Source organism: Nicotiana tomentosiformis, chromosome 4, assembly GCF_000390325.3.
Source record: "Nicotiana tomentosiformis chromosome 4, ASM39032v3, whole genome shotgun sequence".
In the NCBI taxonomy this organism is placed as follows: Eukaryota; Viridiplantae; Streptophyta; class Magnoliopsida; order Solanales; family Solanaceae; genus Nicotiana; species Nicotiana tomentosiformis.
The window spans coordinates 100,582,544-100,603,202 of NC_090815.1; the positions used below are offsets into that span (position 1 = coordinate 100,582,544).

The 20,659-nt window shown below is 42.1% G+C and overlaps 3 protein-coding genes across 3 annotated transcripts; all 3 read left to right on the forward strand.

Moving 5' to 3' along the window:
* Positions 1-3,312: 3,312 nt before the first annotated feature.
* Positions 3,313-4,248, forward strand: LOC138910231 (uncharacterized). Its single transcript, XM_070201457.1, has one exon. It carries the CDS (start codon positions 3,313-3,315, stop codon positions 4,246-4,248), a length of 936 nt encoding a protein of 311 aa, XP_070057558.1.
* Positions 4,249-7,122: 2,874 nt separating this feature from the next.
* On the forward strand, positions 7,123-7,569 carry LOC138910232 (uncharacterized). The gene has a single exon (XM_070201458.1). It carries the CDS (start codon positions 7,123-7,125, stop codon positions 7,567-7,569), a length of 447 nt encoding a protein of 148 aa, XP_070057559.1.
* Positions 7,570-13,356: 5,787 nt separating this feature from the next.
* LOC138910233 (uncharacterized) lies at positions 13,357-13,797 on the forward strand. The gene has a single exon (XM_070201459.1). It carries the CDS (start codon positions 13,357-13,359, stop codon positions 13,795-13,797), a length of 441 nt encoding a protein of 146 aa, XP_070057560.1.
* The last annotated feature ends 6,862 nt before the right edge of the window (positions 13,798-20,659 follow it).

Below are 20,659 nucleotides of genomic sequence, written 5' to 3' on the forward strand. Positions count from 1 at the left end.
CAATTAAAGAGTATAAATTAAATAAAAGACAGTCTTAAAACAAAATGCACCAATGGTCTAGTGGTAGAATAGTATCCTGCCATAGTACAGACCCCGGTTCGATTCCCAGATGGTGAATCTTTTGATTACATAATTAAAATACCAACCAACTTTGGTCGGTTTTTTTGCAATATTTCTTTTTTGAATTTAATTGACCGTCCAAAGTTGGTCGGTAATTTCTGACTAACTTTGGTCGATATGCCTTTCCGACTCCTAAAATATCGTCCACACGTAAGTGGTCGCATTTTGGTCGGTTATTGTCCATTACCGACTAACATTGGTCGGTTTTTTTGGTCGGTTTTTACCGAATTTCTAGCAGTGTTAGGAGAAGCTTTTATCAGTCCATATTTTCCAAAAAAATAATAATTTAGCAATAAGTAGGGGTTGTTTGTACTAGGATTTATTATCCACCTTCTATTATCTAAGTAACACATAACTTGTGGACCAAACTTTAATTATTACAATATTAGTTGTACTGCTTTCACGTTCTTGCATCTTCAAGTTAATATTCAATTATCTTAAACTTTCGAAATTTGTCATGTTTTGATCTTGAAAAATATCATCAAAACTTTCGAGATTTTTGATGTTACGTATGTTGACTATAGTATATCAAGAACGAGTTCATGATAAGGACACATACCTAGCTATAATTGGAACCAGTATGACAAATTACTCTAATTCTTTTCTTCCAAAAAAAATAAAAAAGAAAGAAATTAAAGTAACTTCATGAATAGCATGTCCATTGAGTGGTCGTTACACACGGCATAACATACATATATATATATATATATATATATATATATATATATATATATATATATATATATATATATATATATGTTGAAATATGATATGACACGTGGTCATCTAAAGAAAAGGTACGTGAAATTCTAGACGGGGATGGCCGAAGGCCGAACGCAACCACTTTGCTTGTCACCAGAAGGTATAACGTTCATAAATGTGTATTAAATGCTCTGTCCTCAAGCGTCTTGGTATTGGATCCGCTCTTCTGTTAACATGAACATGAATTAGATTCTATTCTAATTCTTTATTCTTAAGAGAATCTCCCACCCGAACCATTCTTAAGACCACCAAGCTCTCTCGAATGAATTCGACTCTTTCTGCTTTCGAGCTACACCGGGGGCAAAATCTTTTCCCCACTAAGACGTGCATCTTTATGGCTATATCGTCCTGAAGACGGATGCGACGGGAAGAAGTGGCATTTGGAAGTGTTGCTGACTTAACATTTAGGTTTCGGCATAACAAAGCTTGCACTGTCTTTTCGCACTTAGGCGCACAGCGTGCCATTGGTAATGATTCTACTACGGTGCCACAAATTCGCAAGCTGATCCTAAGTAATCGTTGTTGTTCATTGGATTCCGGAGGAACTACTTCGTTAGGATTGGGGAATTGCTGCGATTCTTCCTGAATAGCCTGGATTCTCCCGTCGAGAGTCAACGACCCGTTATAGAGAATTTGGCATTTATATTCACCGTTACATCTTCATCAATGACCCTCATATTGATATTAAAGGAGGGCGCGATCCTAGGACCTTCTTCCCTAGACACACCTATAAATAGTGAGCCTAGTTATCATTGTAAAGGACACAAAATTTTCTAGCAAAACTTACACCATATTCTATACAAAACTTAATACAATCTTACTTTTTCACTTTTTGATCACTTCATTGTTGTGCGCAGAAACCTTATTCCCAGAACTATCATCTCTGTTGTTTCATCTACATTTTAAGGCTAAGTATTGTATATTTCTTTAATTATTATATTATTTCAGAATCAAATTAGTTCACTTGTCTAGAAACCACGTATAAATTCAACTGTACCGTTTTACGGGTAAATAGTTTGACGCCCACCGTGGGGCCTAGACAGCTATGCAATTAAATTGATCCTTACCTTTTTTACTAACGTGATTTTATTATTTTGTCTAAGAAAAAAACACAAAAAATGGCAGATAACACTGTTAACAACACGCAAAACCCTAAAATTCGAGGGGATCATCCTTATTTCGAGGATTCAATCAGTGACACCCGCAATGAAAAAAATGATGCCACGCCGGTGCATGACAGGCAAAACCCTCGAAAGGTTTGGGAGACAACTCCCGATGATGCTGATGAGGAGCATGTCGTGGATGCGGTGAGGGTCCTACAATAACTACAAGTGATCATTCTAGGCCATCTCACACGACAGGATAAGGTTATGATGGAACTGAAGCAGGCGCTATCGGGGGCTTCGAACAATGCAAACAAACGAGATCCAATTCCTCCCGGTGTTTCCGTAAATCAAACAATGCAGAGAGTCGACAACAACACTCCCAGGGGTGAAGTTGGCTCCGACATGGCTAGGAGGAATGGACCCGATCTCAACAACGAGAACGACCCATTCAAAAATGAACTTTTATGATTTATGAGGGAAGTAAATGCCCGCATGGACCAGATCTCGGGTGCACCACCAGTATTGAATGGTCCAGAGTCGAAGAAGTATACTCAATTCTCGCATAAGCCGAGTGCGGCACCAGAACTAATCCCAAAGAGATTCAAAATGCCTGAAATACCAAAGTATAATGGGACTTCAGACCCACATGAGCATATTACCACCTACACAATGGCGGTAAAAGGAAATGATTTAGCTCATCACGTAATTGAATCTGTGTTGTTGCAGAAATTTGAAGAAACTCTCACGAGGGGAGCTCACGTGGTATTCATTATTATCCGAGCATTCCATAGATTCCTTTGAGAAGCTCGCGTATTCTTTCATCAAGGCTCATGCCGGGGCTAGAAAAATACAAGCCTGAAAGGCCGACATATTCAAGATCGCACAAGGAGAATCCGAATTATTACGAGAGTTCGTTACCCAATTCTAGAAAGAAAGAATTTTTCTCCCGGCTATCCCGGATGAATGGGCAGCTGAAGCATTCACCAAAGGATTGAATCCGAGAAGCTCAGACACTTCTCGGAAGCTGAAGAAGAGCCTGCTTGAGTTTCAAGCAACAACTTGGATAGATGTCTATAACTGGTACGAGTCAAAGATAAGGATCGAAGATGACCAGGTCGGTTCTACATCATAGGCCAAGGGACGGGAGGATAGCAAAGAAAAATCAAAGGATGACTATGACGCGGACATACGGGCTTCGAGGGGCCGATTTTTGCCTTACGAGCAGACCAAAGGCCGTGACAGAAACTTCCGGGAAGCAAACCAGTTCACCGTTAACAGAGGGACCGATCGTGGTCGAAATAATAGATCACTTCACGATAAAGAGATGTCGGGGTCTCGGGATCATTCTTACCCCAAGTTATCGGAATACAACTTCAACGTCAGTATAGTGGAGTTGGTGTTATCCATGAGAAACATTAAAGAAGCACAATTCCCGAGACCTATGAGATCCGATTCCGACAAGAGGGATCCCAACTTATGGTGTGAATACCATGGGATGAACAACCACCGAACAGGGGACTGCCAACACCTCCAGGAAGAGGTGGCAACACTATTGAAGAACGGTCACCTTAGAGAGTTCTTGAGTGACCGAGCTAAGAACAATTATGGTCGTAACAGAGACAACGAGGAACCTTCAAAATCAGGAGAAGAACCCCCACGCCAAACGATCAATATGATCTTCGGAGGGAATGAGATTAATGGGTTCACCTTTTCGACAGCAAAGAAAACGAAAGTATCAATAACTCATAGTAAAAGGCTCCGGGAAGACGATATCACTTTCACAGAGGAGGACACATACGAATTACTGTTACTACACAACAATGCACTGGTAATTTCTTTAAATGTGTTAGATTTTAAGATTAAGCGTGTTTTAGTGGATCCAGGAAGTTCAGCTAATATCATACAATTGAGAGTATTGGAGCAAGCTAAACTCACCGGAAGCATTATTCTGGCAATAAAGCTCCTCGTTGTATTCAACCTTGCGAGGGTGATGACCCAGGGAGATATTTTGCTGCTCACGAACGCTGAAGGAGTAATGAAAACAACTCTCTTCGAAGTAGTAGATGGTGACATAAGATACAATATCATCCTAGGAAGGCCATGGTTACACGAGATAAAAGTTGTACCCTCAACACATCACCAATTGCTAAAGTTTCCAACTCCCGAAGGAATCAAGCAGATAAGAGGTGATCAACCGGCAGCAAGGGAGATGAATGTAATTTCAGTTTCCAGTATCAAAGGGAAGGAGCACACGGCATAGCAATTACATGAACCGACACCTATTCCTGAGCTAGAAGAAGTTAGCTCGGGATCAGAGTCGTCAGAACATTATCAGGTGCCGAGATATTTCCAAGTTCCAGAAGAGACGGACGCAACGAAGTCCACGGCAGAGGAAATGGAGCAAGTTGCATTGTTCGAAAAATTTCTAGAAAGAAAATTCCATTTGGGGACATGACTGCACCTGAAGCTCAGGTCTGGTTTTATTGAATTCCTTAAATTTAATGCCGATTATTTTGCATGGTCGCACGATGATATGACTAGTATCCCGACGAGAGCAGCCGTACACAAGCTGAGTTTGGATCCCAACGTACCTCCGGTAAGACAACAGAAACGCCGTATTGTCAAGGCTAGTAATAAATTCGTCAAAGAAGAGGTAACCCGCTTGCTTAATATCGATTTGATCCGAGAGGTAAGTTATCTGGACTGGATAGCCAATGTAGTGATAGTTAAGAAGAAGAACAATAAGTTTTGCATGTGTGTATACTATAAAGACCTTAATAAGGCGTGCCCAAAAGACTCGTTCCCACTGCCAAATATCGATCAAATGATTGATGCCACGATCGGGAACGAGTTAATGAGTTTTCTCGATACTTATTCCGGGTACAATCAAATTAAGATGAACCTGGAAGATCAGGAAAAGACTTCGTTTATAATAAATTTCGGTACATATTGTTACAATGTGATGTCCTTCGGGTTGAAAAACACCGGAGCCACTTATCAACGGCTCGTAAATAAGATGTTTGAAAAGCAAATAGGATATACTATGAAAGTTTATATATACGATATTCTCGTTAAGTCTTTAAATGCATGTGACCACCTTAAGCATTTGCAAGAAACATTCTGCATCCCGAGGAAGCATAACATGAAACTTAATCCCGAGAAGTGCACGTTCGGAGTCACTTCTGGTAAGTTTCTGGGATTTGTGGTATCACAAAGAGGAATTGAGGTAAACCCTGACAAAATCAAGGCCATAGAGGATATCCCGGAACAATTTTCGAACGTAAAAGAAGTCCAAAGGCTCACATAAAGATTAGCAGCTTTGAGAAGGTTTATTTCCCGGTCATCGAAAAAGTGTCATCGTTTCTTCACACTGCTCAAAAAGAAAAATAATTTCGAATGGACACTGAAGTGCTAGCAGGATCTGAGGGACCTGAAGAAGTACTTATCAAGCCCTCCATTGCTCTCGAAACCAAAAGAAGGTGAAACATTGCTAGTCTACCTCGCGGTTTCAGAAGTTACGGTAAGTGCAGTTTTAGTCTGGGAAGACGAAGGTACACAATTTCCTATTTATTACATTAGCAAAATTTTAATGGGAGCAGAAACTCACTACCCATATTTGGAAAAACTAGCCTTAGCTCTCGTAGTTGCCGCTCGGAAGCTGAGGCCCTACTTCTAATGCCACCCGATAGCTGTGGTGACTACTTTCCCTGTGCGGAACAACCTCCACACACCCGAGCTCTCAGGCATATTGGCCAAATGGTCCATAGAAATGAGTGAGTTCACAAGTCATGGCTGACTTCGTGGCCGATTTCAATCTGGCACTACTGCCTCTAGAAACCAAGGAGGCAGTAATGGTGACGAAATCAACATCGGAGGTTTGGACCTTATTTACGGACAAAGCTTCCAACATAAAAGGGTACGGACTTGGAATAGTCTTAATCACGCCTCCGGGTGAAACCTTAAGGCAAGCCATCAGAATGATCCCTTTAACTAACAATGAAGTAGAGTAAGAAGCTTTGATTGCAGGGCTCGAATTAGCTCGGGACTTGATTTTGAGGTTATTGAAATCAAATGTGACTCGCAACTAGTGGTAAATCAGGTCTACGAGATCTTTGATACCAAAGAAGAACGTATGCAATAATACGTGGTAAAGGTCCAGGCTCATTTGGTACAATTCTGGGAATGGTAAATTACTCATATCCAAAGGGAGGATAACGCAGAAGCAGATGCATTAGCAAACATGATCGACGAAAATAAAGGGATCCGAGTCTGGGACGGTAGTGCAACTGATGAGCTCAGCCCTGGATACAGATGGTTACTATGAGGTAAATTCGACTAGTCTATCTGGGAATGGATGAATGAAATAATCGACTATCTCGAGCACGGAAAGTTGCCCGAAGACCCCAAAGAATCACGGGTGTTACGCGCCAAAGCTGCACATTATAGTTTCAAGAGAGGCCAATTGTATAGAAAATCCTTCCAAGCCCGCTGGCCAGGTACTTAGGAGCATCAGAATCTAACTATTTCACGATAGAAGTCCACGATGGGATATACGGCAATCACTCAGGCGCAGATTCTTTGATGTTGAAGTTGGTACGAGCAGGATATTACTGGCCTTGCATGGAACAAGATGCCAAAGACATCATACGAAAATATGATAAGTGCCAACACTACGTACCACTAGTACACCAACTAGCAGAACCCTTACATTCGATTCTCCATGGACATTCATGAAATGAGGATGGACATTGTTGGACCACTGCCACCGGCTCCCGGAAAGGTAAGGTTTCTTTTAATTCTAACTGACTATTCTTCTAAATGGGTGGAAGCAGGTTCTTATCAGAAGATTGGAGAATGTGAAGTGGTGGATTTCCTATGGGAAAATATAGTTTGTAGGTTTGGAATGCCAAAAGAGAAAGCATTTGACAATGGGCCATAGTTTATCGGTACAAAAGTTACAAAATTCCTCGAAGATTTGAAAATAAAGAGGATCACATCATCTCCTTATCATCCGAGTACAAATGGTCAAGCGGAGTCAACAAACAAAGTGATTATTCAAAACCTCAAGAAAAGGTGGGAAACAGCAAAAGACAAATGGCCCGAGAAATTACCCGGAGTTCGATGGGCCTACCGAATGACGTCCAAATCGAGCACAAGAGAGACTCCTTTTCCCCTTGTGTACGGTGATGAAGTCATAATCCCGGTGGAAGTGGGCGAACCCATTTTGAGATATTTTAGGGCAGATGAAGAATCGAACAACAAAGCAATGTTAATCAACTTGGAACTGCTCAAGGAATGCAAGGACTTGACGCGTGTAAGAATGGCATCTCAAAAGCAGAGAATGGAGCGATATTATAATCGAAGAGCCAACCTCCGTTATTTCAAAGTAGGAGATTTGGTTCTGAGGAAAGTAACCCAAAATACCCGGGATCTTAACGCGGGGAAGCTAGGTCCTATGTGGGAAGGTCCCTACTGTATTTCAGCTATCACTAGGAAAGGATCGTATGAGTTGGAGAACCAGAATGGAGACAAGTTGCCTAGTAACTGGAATGTGGCACACCTCAAAAGATATTATTGCTAATGAACATTACTCAAGCGGAAAGTATGTGTTGTACTCTTTTTTCCTTTGTTCAGTTTTTATCTCAATTGGGTTTTTCTGGCAAGGTTTTTAATACAGCAGCGATAGAAAACATACTACGAGGACAACAACAATAAGACCTTTGATAGCAAGGCAAACAAACAAGCTTCCACTCGGGGACGATTAGATAATCTTTGGTTCGATAGCAAATTCCCACTGGGAACTTAGGTTTGCTACCGAACAGAGGTTACCCGACTGTTCACGAGCACAAACCGCTAGAGGATTGTTAGATATTCTTTCTCTCAATAGCATGGATTCCTAAGGAGAAGTAAGGTATGTTGACGATTTAAGGATTATCTAGTAATTTATTGGAGGGATCTTTGAAGACACAAGACTTCCAGTGTTCCAATTCGCATTCTTCGTATTCGAACATTTGTGTGTGTGTGTGTGTCTGTGTGTGTGGGTGGGGGGGGGGTTGATATGAGGATACGACAACATTGACTGCCACATCAACTTGGAAATAAAAATCTGGAAATTAAATACATCATCGAGACCGGGGACTACGTAGCGAGCCGACAACATTGACTGCCACGTCAACCGGGAGATGAAAATTTGAAAATCAAATGCATCATCGAGACTTGGGACTACGCAGCCAGCCCCATAGAAACAAGTTGTACAAGATAGCCACAAGTAATGGCAATTTCTTTTTAGCATAATAAATGCTTGTGTACTTTTGGAAATAGAAGGAATTATATGGAAAAAAAAATCCTTTTATTTTTATCTTGTTTCTTGTCTGAACGATGAACTAACTTTGTCATTTGAAAGTTAAACATGTACTTCAAATGTTAGTGCCGTAATGAATAGGAGACGTCCTCTTCAAGAGCACCATAAACATAAGAGGGCCCTCTCTTATGAAAACCCTCACGTCAAAGGGTTGGTTTCAGAAGAATTTATGCCCAAAATCAAAATGCCTTCGAGGAAAAATGCACCCGAAGATATACACGAAAGGACGCAAAAAGTAAACTTGCACAAATACTTGTAGAAAATCTCACGTAAAAGGGATAACGCTCGAAACCAAAATGCTTCGAGGAAAATGCATCTGAGACTACACATAGTAAAGCACGAAATAAAAACCATGCGCAGAATTCTTAAGCAAATGTAAAGGTTAAAGACTTGCATGGATATTCAAACGAAAGTAAGACTCAAACAATACTTGAGCAAAAATATATCTTTATTTACAAGAACGTGCCAAAGCGGTAAAAGTACAAAATGGGAAAAAGAAAAGAAAAGCTAAACTGCAGTGCCTCCGGAACCAGGAGGAAGAGAAGTGTCCTCATCCCTGGGAGAAGTAGGTGGGTCCACTAGTGGCTCAACATTTTCGCCAGTTTGTCCTTCAGCATCATTATCTTCCGATTCTTCTTCAGTTCCCGAAAACTCGGAACGAGAACCAGAAGGGCCAGGTACATCAGACCTCAATGGGAGTCCAATTTTAGTAGCTAACTCCCTCAAGGGCCAGGTTCTCCTCATGATGTACATGGCGTAAGATTTTTCAACAACGAAGGAAGCCTCTCGACGCTTGAGTTCTTCTTTTAGTTAGGTTACCTTGGCAAAAAGGTTTTCCCGGGCAGACATAATAGATTTGAGGCTGACATCAAGGTCACGAATAGTTGAACTAAAGAGCCTATTATACTTGATAATTTTCCTGTAATTCTCTTCCAGTAGAGCGTGTTTCATACAAAAGTTGGCCTACAAAATAAGAAGAATTAAAACTTAGAATACATTCATACAAAAGTAGAAGAAATAACAAAGGAAGAAAGGGACGTACCGCTGCAGCGTTGTGCATGGCATTGTTCAACAAACACTCTCTCGAGAGTGCCAGAATCTTTTCCCAGTATTTCTCTGAAGCCAAAGGCTTCAGATAATTAGCAAGCTCCGGCCAAGATAGCATGTTGCATCCGGTAGAGACCGAAAGAGTAACGTTCCTCCTCCTTTGTGGATTTTCAGAAGGGGCATCTTAATTTTGCCCCAAATTCCCATGAACTGGGGACTGTGGAAGAGGAACACCCTCTTCATGGTCAGGTACGGCCGGTGGAGGCGACGTAGCAACTGCTGGTGGAAGAGTAGAGGAATATAGAAGTGATGTAGCAGTTGCTGGTATTGGTGAAAATGAAGATAAAACTGATGGAGTTGAAGAGCGAGAAGCAGCTGCATCAAATGCAGTGCTGGTTGTTGGATGCTCGCCAACCAAAGACGGCAAGAACCCGGTACTCAGCCCCGCAGTACCGGGCACAGCAAGTAGGGCCCGAAAATAGGAGTTGACATTATCTACCAAATCAAACTCTCCCCAAAGTGTCGAGGCATCGTCCTTGGTTGGTGTAACTCTCTCAACAGGTCGATTATCCTGATGAGATGATGAGGTTCATTTCCTTCTATGTAGAGAAGCTCCTTCATCACTAGCTTCATCATCATAATCAATCATCACGGTGTCTATGACCGGCCCGGAAGGAGGACCAATCACCATCGCCACCGGAGATGATCCGGGGACATCAATCTTTGCCCTCTTATTCTTTTCCCTAGCCGCGGATGAACATCTTCTCTTCAGTTGTTTATCCTCCGGCCGGGGACTCCGTAAAGAAGTGTTTGCGCCCGAAACAGACCCGGAGATACCTGTTCGAGCAAGTGCCTCCTGAAGCAGCCTCGCTGCGTCAGTAGGATCAGCCAAGGTGTCCTCCTCAGGGATAGAGCCCGCATGTAGACCTAATTTCGTGAACAAGTCAGAAGGGTTCAACCAAGTTCTCCATATACAAAAAAATATGGAAGCAAGGTAAGTTAAAATTACCATGATTTTTGGCCTTCCACCCGTATTTAAGGGCCAATTCTTTCCACAAACGAGTTTCGGACGCCGTGACGCCCAAGATCTTTTAAACCCACCGGTCCAAGCCTTCCATCACCGGTGGGATCCATCGAGTTTCTGAAACAAACGAAGGATGGAGGATCAATACGACTATAGAAAAATACTTAGTAAAAGGAAATACTAAACAAAAAGCTTACGAGTGCGGTTCCAAGCGGCTGAAAAGGATAAAGCCGTTGCAGGAATGATGTCATCGGTGGCGACTGCAATGAACTGTTCCATCTATCCACGGTCGTTATCATCCATGCTAGACAACAAAGCATGATTGCCACGCTTGCAGAGGTTTATCATTCCCCCGCGGAAGATTAGAATAGAGATTCATCATATGAGCTAAGGTTAGCTCCTCTCCAGTCTCCTGGCACAAGCGTCGAAGACAGGCGATCGCCCTCCACACTGAAGGACTTACCTGTGCCAAACACACCTGGTAGCGAAGACAAAACTCCACAATCACGGAATTAAGCTCTACATTCAAAGAAAATGCACCCAAAGTAAAGATATATGTGTAAAAGTATGTACAACCTTCCTTGGGAAGGGTCACTCACCCCGATAGATCAGGAACAATGATATCCAACTCATGACATCGGTAGTCTTCCTTCAAAGCAGGAATACTGGAAGGACGAATGGAAGAAGGGTACCTAATAACATCCCATGTACGAGGGTTAGTAGTAGAGAATTTCTCTTCTAAGTCCTTTGTGGTAATGAGTCTCCTTTGGATGATGGAACCTACCGTTGGAGGAGTAGAGTCCTCGACTTTGTTCTTGTTCTTTGAAAAACCCACACGCTTGGAGAAAGAAGCCATTGAATAAGAAGAAGGAAAAAGTTTTTGTTTGAAGAGAATTAGAGAAAGGATGGAGAACAAAGAAGCAAATCAGAAGTTCAAAAAATTATGAGATGCAAAGGAAAAGAATGATGTGTATAAGTAAAATTTTGGCGGCTAAATTCATAGCCATGATTACTTCGATAAACGACAAAAGTTGTGCTAGATCATGGGATGACGCATGTTTGGGGCATTAAATGCGGAGAGACGTGCATCTAATTAACCGTCAGAAGCTTTCATAGGAAGTTATAGTAATTCCCGCAAAAAGAGTGTTTCTACCAACTTCCCGATAACACAAAGTTATGCCACTGAGAAGCAGGGGGACTATCTGTATAGGGTGAAATATGATATGCCACGTGGTCATTTAAAGGAAAGACACGTGGAACCCTAGACGGGGATGGCCGAAGACCGAACACAGCTATTCTGCTCGTCACCGGGAGGGATAATGTTCATAAAGGTGTATTAAATGCTCAGCGTCCGGTAGCATTTAATAAGGAATATTCTGCAGCATTAAGAGCGACAGCCCGTTACAGAGAATTTGGCATTTATATTCACCGTTACATCTTTATCAATGACCCTCATAATTGACACTAAAGGATAGCACAATCCTAGGACCTCCTTCCCTAGACACAACTATAAATAGTGAGCCTAGTTATCATTGTAAAGGACGCGAAATTTTCTGGCAAGTTTAACTCTGCTGTTATTTCCCATTGTTTTGCCCCTTCGTTTCCTTTCTTACTGATATCCCCTTTTGTGGTGTAGCAGTTCCTTGGCTGCTCGGTGCGGTTCCTGATCTCAAGGACTGGGTACGGGCCCTGTCTTTGACTTCTACGTGCGTCGAGCGCTCATGGTGCGATTTATCAAAGGACCGATGGGAGGCCAAAAATTATGGTAATCTCCTTTCTCGCATCATCTATAGTTCGAACTATTTTCGATACACTCAAATTAATTTTCTTGTGTGTAGGTCTAGGCAAGGATGTGGTTTTGAGACCCCAGTCTGGTGAAGAGGAAACTTTCGCCCCGGTTTCTAAACCGACAAAGGACAATAAGAGAAAAAAGGGCATCTACTTGTGAAAATCCAAAACCGAAGGCTCGTAAGTCGAGAAAGAATACCATCCCTTTAAAAGGGATGAAGACGAGGAAGAAACAAAAGATGATGGGTCCGTACTGGTGGCTCGAGTGAAGAAAACCATCGATGCCACACAAGCCGCTAGATCGATGGTGGTTTACAAGGCTCCGCCTCGAACTAAGGGTACATCGGAGAAAGATTCGGGCAAAGTCCCCGAGACATTGGAGATCGAGGATATCTCCCATCGAAGTCAACAGATGGTGGATATGTTTGAAGGGGCCGTCCCTGAATCTCTTAGAACCGAAGAGAACGCCCCAAGCGACTCACTTGGGGTAGTAATAATAGAAGAATCACCCACTTTCCCTGCTTTTTCCAAAGGGGCGATTCAGGAAGCCCAAGCTTTGGGGGCCCTCGAGTTAGATGGATCTCATGAGGGAGAGGACCCTTTTTGTGATTTGTTTACCGGTGTCGAGGACGTTGCCTGCACTAGTGATGTATCAGATCTTTTTTTCGGAGTGTAGCAGGTTTTGAATCCGGTAAGCCTTAACTTACTTTGTTGGTATTGGCTTTATGCTTGTTTTTATTTTCTAACTTCATTTATTCTTTCTTTGTAGGCACTGCAATTCATCGAGAAGCCTGTTCTCAGTCTCGAACCGAGCTACGTCGATACGAGGTCGACCTTCAACGGATCACGGAGGAGAGGAACACCCTTAAACTCCTTTTAGGGCAAATGGGAGAGGATATCAAAGACCTCCGTGCTGAGTTGGTCAAGGCTCACCAAGATCAGACCGATCTGTCCGAGCAGGTAATGATACTATTAAAAGCCTATGGGCTCGATACCGGAACGATAGCTAATTTTTCGGTCTCACATCTGCAGCACAAACTTGAGATGATCGGGAAACTCCGTGAGGAGGTCGATGTGATAAAGGCTTTGCTGCAGAGAAAGAGGCTGCTCGAGCCCAATTATCATCGACTGAAAATCGACTTCAAAGTATGAAGGAGAGAAGATTGGTTCAGGCAAGAAGAATAGAGGAGCTCGAGGCTCGATTGGCCTCCGAACTTGCCAAGGCCAAATCTGACGCCGAGAAGGCAAAGGCCGATACGGATGCATTCATGGCATTCTATCGGGCCGATGCTGAAGCTGCTCAGGTACAAGCAAGAGAGGTAGCTGAAACCGCCAACACTCGAGCACATTGGGTTGCTAAACTTTCTAAATGCCGATCTCGGAGGGAGACCCTTGAGGAGATCCATGCTCGAGGTTTCGATCTCTCCAAAGAGATTAAAAGGGCTAAAGAGCTCGAAGCCGATGCTGATGCTTTGGCTTCCGATGATGATGATAATGATGATGATGATGATAGGAGCAAGAGCGGGTCCGAGAGTGTGGAGGAGCCCGATGGAGAAGAGATCGCCTCCGGAGATAACCAAGAAACTTAGCACTTAGTTTCCATTTCGAACGTTGTAAACAATCTTGCAAACAATCTTGTATATATATATATAATATCTTTTCTTTTCCTGACTTGTCTCTGTTTTATTTTCTGCCTTGTGAAGATTTTGTTTCATTCATGTCTTATGAAGATTTTCATAAGGCTTTAGGCAATTTGATCGAATTAGGACCTTGTAGCCTTGATAACCGAGTGAGTGCTAGCTCAAACTTGAAATGAGGTATCCTGTAGGCTTAGTAGCTGGGCGAGTGATTGGAACTCGAAGTAATGTAGCCCGTAGGCTTAGTAGTCGAATGAGAGCTTGCTCGAACTGGAAATAAAAGTAGCCCTAAGTCTTAGTAGTCGAGTGAGTGATTCGAACCCGAAGTAATGTAGCCCGTAGGCTTAGTAGTCGAGCGAGTGATTGGAACTCGAAGTAATGTAGCCCGTAGGCTTAGTAGTCAAATGAGAGCTTGCTCGAACTCGAAATAAAAGTAGCCCGTAGGCTTAGTAGTCGAGTGAGTGAGTCGAACTCGAAGTAATGTAGCCCGTAGGCTTAGTAGTCGAGTGAGTGCTTGCTCGAACTCGAAGTGATGTAGCCCGTAGGCTTTATTAATCGAGTGAATGATTCGAACTCGAAGTAATATAGACCGTAGGCTTAATGGTCGAGTGAGTATTTTCTCGAACTCGAAACAAGAGTAGCTCATAGTCTTAGTAGTCGAGTGAGTATTTGCTCTAACTCGAAGTAAGAGTAGCCTGTAGGCTTAGTAGTTGAGTGAGTGATTGCTCGAACTCGAAGTAAGAGTAGCCCGTATGCTTAGTAGTCGAGTGAGTGTTTGCTCAAACTCGAAGTAAGAGTAGCCCGTAGGCTTAGTAGTCGAGTGATTATTTGCTCGAACTCGAAGTAACATAACCCGTAGGCTTAATGGTTGAGTGAGTGATTTCATGAACTCAAAATAAGAGTTGTTCGTAGGCTTAGTAGTCGAGTGAGTGTTTGCTCGAACTCGAAGTAAGAGTAGCCCGTAGGCTTAGTAGTCGAGTGAGTGATTGCTCGAACTCGAAGTAAGAGTAGCCCGTAGGCTTAGTAGTCGAGTGAGTGATTGCTCGAAGTTGAAATAAGAGTAGCCCGTAGTCTTAGTAGTCGAGTGAGTGATTGCTCGAACTCGAAGTAACGTAGCCCGTAAGCTTAATGGTTGAGTGAGTGATTTCTCAAACTCAAAATAAGAGTAGTATGTAGGCTTAGTAGTCGAGTGAGTGTTTGCTCAAACTCGAAGTAAGAGTAGCCCGTAAGCTTAGTAGTCGAGTAAGTGATTGCTCGAACTCGAAGTAAGAGTATCCCGTAGGCTTAGTAGTCGAGTGAGTGATTGCTCGAACTCAAAATAAGAGTAGCCCGTAGGCTTAGTAGTCGAGGAGTGATTGCTCGAACTTGAAGTAACGTAGCCCGTAGGCTTAATGGTTGAGTGAGTGATTTCTCTAACTCAAAATAAGAGTAGCCCGTAGGCTTAATGGTTGAGTGAGTGATTTCTCGAACTCTAAATGAGGTAGCCCTTGGGATTCGTAGATAGTCCTCGAGTGAGAATGGTTGCTCGAACTAGAGTCGAGGTAGCCCTTAGGCTTTATAGTCGAGTGAGGTTTTACTCGAACTCGAAGTAACAGTAGCCCGTAGGCTTAGTAGTCGAGTGAGTGGTTTCTTGAACTCGAAGTAAGAGTTGCTCGTATACTTAGTAGTCGAGTGAGTGTTTGCTCGAACTCGAAGTAAGAGTAGCTCGTGGCTTAGTAGTCGAGTGAGTGTTTGCTCGAACTCGAAGTAACGTAGCTAGTAGGCTTAATGGTTGAGTGAGTGATTTTTTGAACTCAAAATAAGAGAAGCCCGTAGGCTTAGTAGTCGAGTGAGTGTTTGATCGAACTCGAAGTAAGAGTAGCCCGTAGGCTTAGTAGTTGAGTGAGTGATTGCTCGAACTCGAAGTAAGAGTAGCCCGTAGGCTTAGTAGTCGAGTGAGTGATTGCTCGAACTCGAAATAAGAGTAGCCCGTAGGCTTAGTAGTTGAGTGAGTAATTGCTCGAACTCGAAGTAACGTAGCCCGTAGGCTTAATGGTTGAGTGAGTGATTTCATGAACTCAAAATAAGAGTTGTTCGTAGGCTTAGTAGTCGAGTGAGTGTTTGCTCGAACTTGAAGTAAGAGTAGCCCGTAGGCTTAGTAGTCGAGTGAGTGATTGCTCGAACTCGAAGTAAGAGTAGCCTGTAGGCTTAGTAGTCGAGTGAGTGATTGCTCGGACTCGAAATAAGAGTAGCCCGTAGGCTTAGTAGTCGAGTAAGTGATTGCTCGAACTCAAAGTAACGTAGCCCGTAGGCTTAATGGTTAAGTGTGTGATTTCTCAAACTCAAAATAAGTGTAGCCCGTAGGCTTAATGGTTGAGTGAGTGATTTCTCGAACTCTAAATAAGGTAGCCCTTGGGATTCGTAGATAGTCCTCGAGTGAGAATGGTTGCTCGAACTAGAGTCGGGGTAGCCCTTAGGCTTTATAGTCGAGTGAGGTTTTACTCGAACTCGAAGCAACAGTAGCCCGTAGGCTTAGTAGTCGAGTGAGTGGTTTCTTGAACTCGAAGTAAGAGTAGCTCATATACTTAGTAGTCGAGTGAGTGTTTGCTCGAACTCGAAGTAACGTAGCTAGTAGGCTTAATGGTTGAGTGAGTGATTTTTCGAACTCAAAATAAGAGAAGCCCGTAGGCTTAGTAGTCGAGTGAGTGTTTGATCGAACTCGAAGTAAGAGTAGCCCGTAAGCTTAGTAGTTGAGTGAGTGATTTCGAACTCGAAGTAAGAGTAGCCCGTAGGCTTAGTAGTCGAGTGAGTGATTGCTCGAACTCGAAATAAGTGTAGCCCATAGGCTTAGTAGTTGAGTGAGTAATTGCTCGAACTCGAAGTAACGTAGCCCGTAGGCTTAATGGTTGAGTGAGTGATTTCATGAACTCAAAATAAGAGTTGTTCGTAGGCTTAGTAGTCGAGTGAGTGTTTGCTCGAACTCGAAGTAAGAGTAGCCCATAGGATTAGTAGTCGAGTGAGTGATTGCTCGAACTCGAAGTAAGAGTAGCCTGTAGGCTTAGTAGTCGAGTGAGTGATTGCTCGGACTAGAAATAAGAGTAGCCCGTAGGCTTAGTAGTCGAGTAAGTGATTGCTCGAACTCGAAGTAACGTAACCCGTAGGCTTAATGGTTAAGTGTGTGATTTCTCGAACTCAAAATAAGTGTAGCCCGTAGGCTTAGTAGTTGAGTGAGTGTTTGCTCGAACTCGAAGTGATGTAGCCCGTAGGGATATTAGTCGACCGAGTAATTCGAACTCGAAGTAATGTAGCCCGTAGGCTTAATGGTCGAGTGAGTGCTTGCTCGAACTCAAAGTGATGTAGCCCGTAGGCTTAATGGTCGAGTGAGTGTTTGCTCGAACTCGAAATAGGGTAGCCCTTGGGCTTCGTAGATAGTCCCCGAGTGAGAATGGTTGCTTGAACTCGTTGATTTTTCGGTTGGCAGTCCCCGATTCATGGGGTAATGGTCGGCCCTTAAGCTTGTTTGCATAATAGATCTCGAAATAGAGGAATTTTTCTAAGACATCGGTAAAGAAGAAATTTTTCTTTGTAAGTCACTATACATGTATTCATGTTTTGTGTCAGGGATCGGGCCAACTACATGGGCATGGCTCGTTTGATCATTTGGCACTTATAATTTTTCCTGTCGAGACCCTGTTGCCATGAAATAACGTAGTAACTTCCTTTGCACCATACTTGATAATCATCGTTGATATGTTCAATGACAATGGTATGCCCCCCAGTATTTGAGGTTGATTGTAAGGAGGCCTCGGATACTGTCGAATTGTTCATAGTTAGCACGATCAATGGTTGCCTCATTAAAAAACCTTGCCGAAAAACCCATTCGGGACAAAACCGGTCTAAGAGAAAAAGAGTGCAACGCGTGCTTTCCGACCTAAGGCTTCGTGTTGAATAATCCATCTTTGTTCCTAATCGAATTCATTAATCCTTGTCTTTGGTCGAACGCTTGCCAGGGTTAGTTTAGAAATATAATTGAACATGGGGGTCGTACCTTAGCAGTAGTATCGTTTTAGCCGTTTATCACACCGAGCTTGTAGGATTTCCATTATACGGCCCGTATCGGTCTTTGATCGACCTCTGTTCTCAGTTGGCAGCCCTTTTAATAACGGACCCAGAATCCAACTGGTCGTCTTCGACCCGTATTTTGGATTGATATTGATTATGCACATTAGCCCAAGTAATATCTGGGTATTCGATCAGGTTATGCTTTAACCGACGTGAAGCCATCGAGCTTTGTTCGTTTAGACCTTGAGTGAAAGCTTGAACAACCCAATCGTCTGTGATTGGTGGTAGATCCATTCGTTCCATTTGGAAACGAGATACGAATTCTCTTAGCATCTCTTTATTCTTTTGTCTTACCTTGAATAGGTCCGACTTCCTGGTCTCGATCTTTATGGCCCCAGCATGTGCTTTTACGAAAAAAATTGTAAGCAAAGCAAAAGAATCGATAGAGTTAGGCGGTAAATTATGGTACCATATCATTGCTCCCTTTGTCAAGGTTTCACTGAATGTTTTCAATAATACAGATTCGATCTCATCGTCCTCTAGATCATTCCCTTTGATGGCACATGTGTAAGAGGTGACATGTTCGTTGGGATCGGTCGTTCCATTATATTTAGGAATCTCGGGCATGCGGAATTTCTTTGGGATCGGTTTAGGAGCCGCGCTCGGGGAGAAAGGCTTTTGTGTAAATTGTTTGGAATCTAAGCCCTTTAATATCGTTGGTACCCCAGGGATCTGATCAACCCTGGAGTTATATGTTTCCACCTTTTTGTCGTTTGCCTCGATCCTCCTTTCTCCTGATTCTATTCGTTTGGTCAGTTCTTCGAACATCTTAGCAATTTCGGGACTAGTCCCCAACTCTTGCTCATTTGACCTTACTATAGCTGGTTCCGTTCTGTGGGTGACTTCTCGGAGTGGATCGGGCTCCGGCCTGCTCGGTACCTGGGTTTAACTCTGTAGCTGAGCTATCACTATATGTTGAGTTTGCAATATTTCGAAAATCATACGCAAGCTGATTCCGTTTTCCTCAATGTTATGGGTTTCTTGAGCTGCAGATCGAGTACCACCATGAAAGCTATTTTTAGGTTCAGAACGTTGGTTTGTCTCAATGGCCATATGTGAATTGACATCAAATGGTACTTCGGCTAGAGCCCCAACGGCATCGATAAGCGGCCTTTCTGTCCTGGGCGTCAAGTTGTTGTTCTCACCTTGAAAGCCAACTTCGTTGTCGATAGGTAAGGCCATTTAATTGAGAACTCATCGTTGCTAATCCAAAATCAAAGATACTTCCAAAAACAAGCGCAAAACGGTGTGTTTTTGCAGATTCGTATCAAATAATCACTATTATCCTTAGCCCCACGGTGGGCACCAAACTGTTTACCTGAAAAACGGATAGAGTTGAATTTGTACGTAGTTCTAAGGATATGTGATATAACTTGACACAAATCATAAGGATGAATAGAAATATTAAATATTGACTGTAATGAATGAAAAATAACTAAAGTCGGAAAGAAGATGATTTATGGATTAAGCAAGATGAATCAATCTATGAAGTTTAGAAAGGATAATTCTTCAATATAGGAATGTATGATATCTCAGTTACAATATATGCAAAACTTGATCCTTTACAGAAATAATAACCAACCCCTTTATAGTGGAGGGATCCTACTTTAGATACAATTTAAAATACATAGTGAGAGACCCATGATAAATCAGCTTTTCCATAATTGCTGCTAAGATTCTCTCCCCTATTGTGGTTGCAACGGCTCTTGTCTATGAGCTCGATATTGTCTCGAGCTTGATATCAACTCGAGCTCGATTCTGATTCGGAGCCTTGTATTGATTCGGAGACAGTGTTGGTCAGTCTCTGCCTCATAAACTCGATAACTTCATCATAGTTCGATTTGGATTTGAGCTCGATAACATTATCGAGCTCGACATTGATCGGTCCCTAGGGCTCGAAGCTTGATGACCTGACTTCGGACCTCAACCTGATCTTCGATCCAATGCATTACCATTTCAACCACTTCGTACGAAGGACTAACCGGTTTTTACCGTATACAATTACTATCTCAAATATCTTTTAGTGTTAGTATAATTTTTAAAAAGCCAATTGCTCATATAAACTTTCATAGAAAACATTATTTGGATATTCCTTTTAAGAATTGGAGCAATCAGTATCCAAAATCAAACTGATTAATGTTAAGAATTTAATTCTCATACACAAATCTGATCATTATTTTCGCGTCAAAGAGAATATCTTTTTGTAACAGAAGAATAATAGAACTTCTTCTTTATAATAATGGGAGAAAGTTAAATAATAATCCAGAAACGATTTTGTCGATGCATGCGTCTTACTTAATTGAAGGTTAGTATCAATTTGTTTTTTACTTGATACTACAAATATTAATAATGGTAATGCCGAAGAACTTATTTGTAAATATTCTCATTCTAGTATATTTAACATCCATAATTCCAAATTCAGGTCCTATTACTCTGCATTGTCAAATTCTTTGCCAAGATTCCACATCTTTTTTTTATTTTTTATTTGAGGTGATTTTACAGAATTCTTTTATTCCACTTTATAGTTTCTTAATTATAAATTAATACTAGAAATAATTTAAAAAATTATTTACCACCCCGTATCATTGACACAAAAGTATCTAGTCACATGATTATATGCCGTTAACATTGACTACTAGTAATTTCGTTCACAAAGATATGTCAATACAAATTCAAGTCAAAATTCGAGTTAGGCCTCTCTTCGTATTGGGAT

Excerpts from the sequence above, each read along its gene's own strand:
- LOC138910233 (XM_070201459.1), top strand. The coding sequence starts at position 13,357 with ATGAAGGAGAGAAGATTGGTTCAGGCAAGAAGAATAGAGGAGCTCGAG.
- LOC138910232 (XM_070201458.1), top strand. The coding sequence starts at position 7,123 with ATGACGTCCAAATCGAGCACAAGAGAGACTCCTTTTCCCCTTGTGTAC.
- LOC138910231 (XM_070201457.1), top strand. The coding sequence starts at position 3,313 with ATGTCGGGGTCTCGGGATCATTCTTACCCCAAGTTATCGGAATACAAC.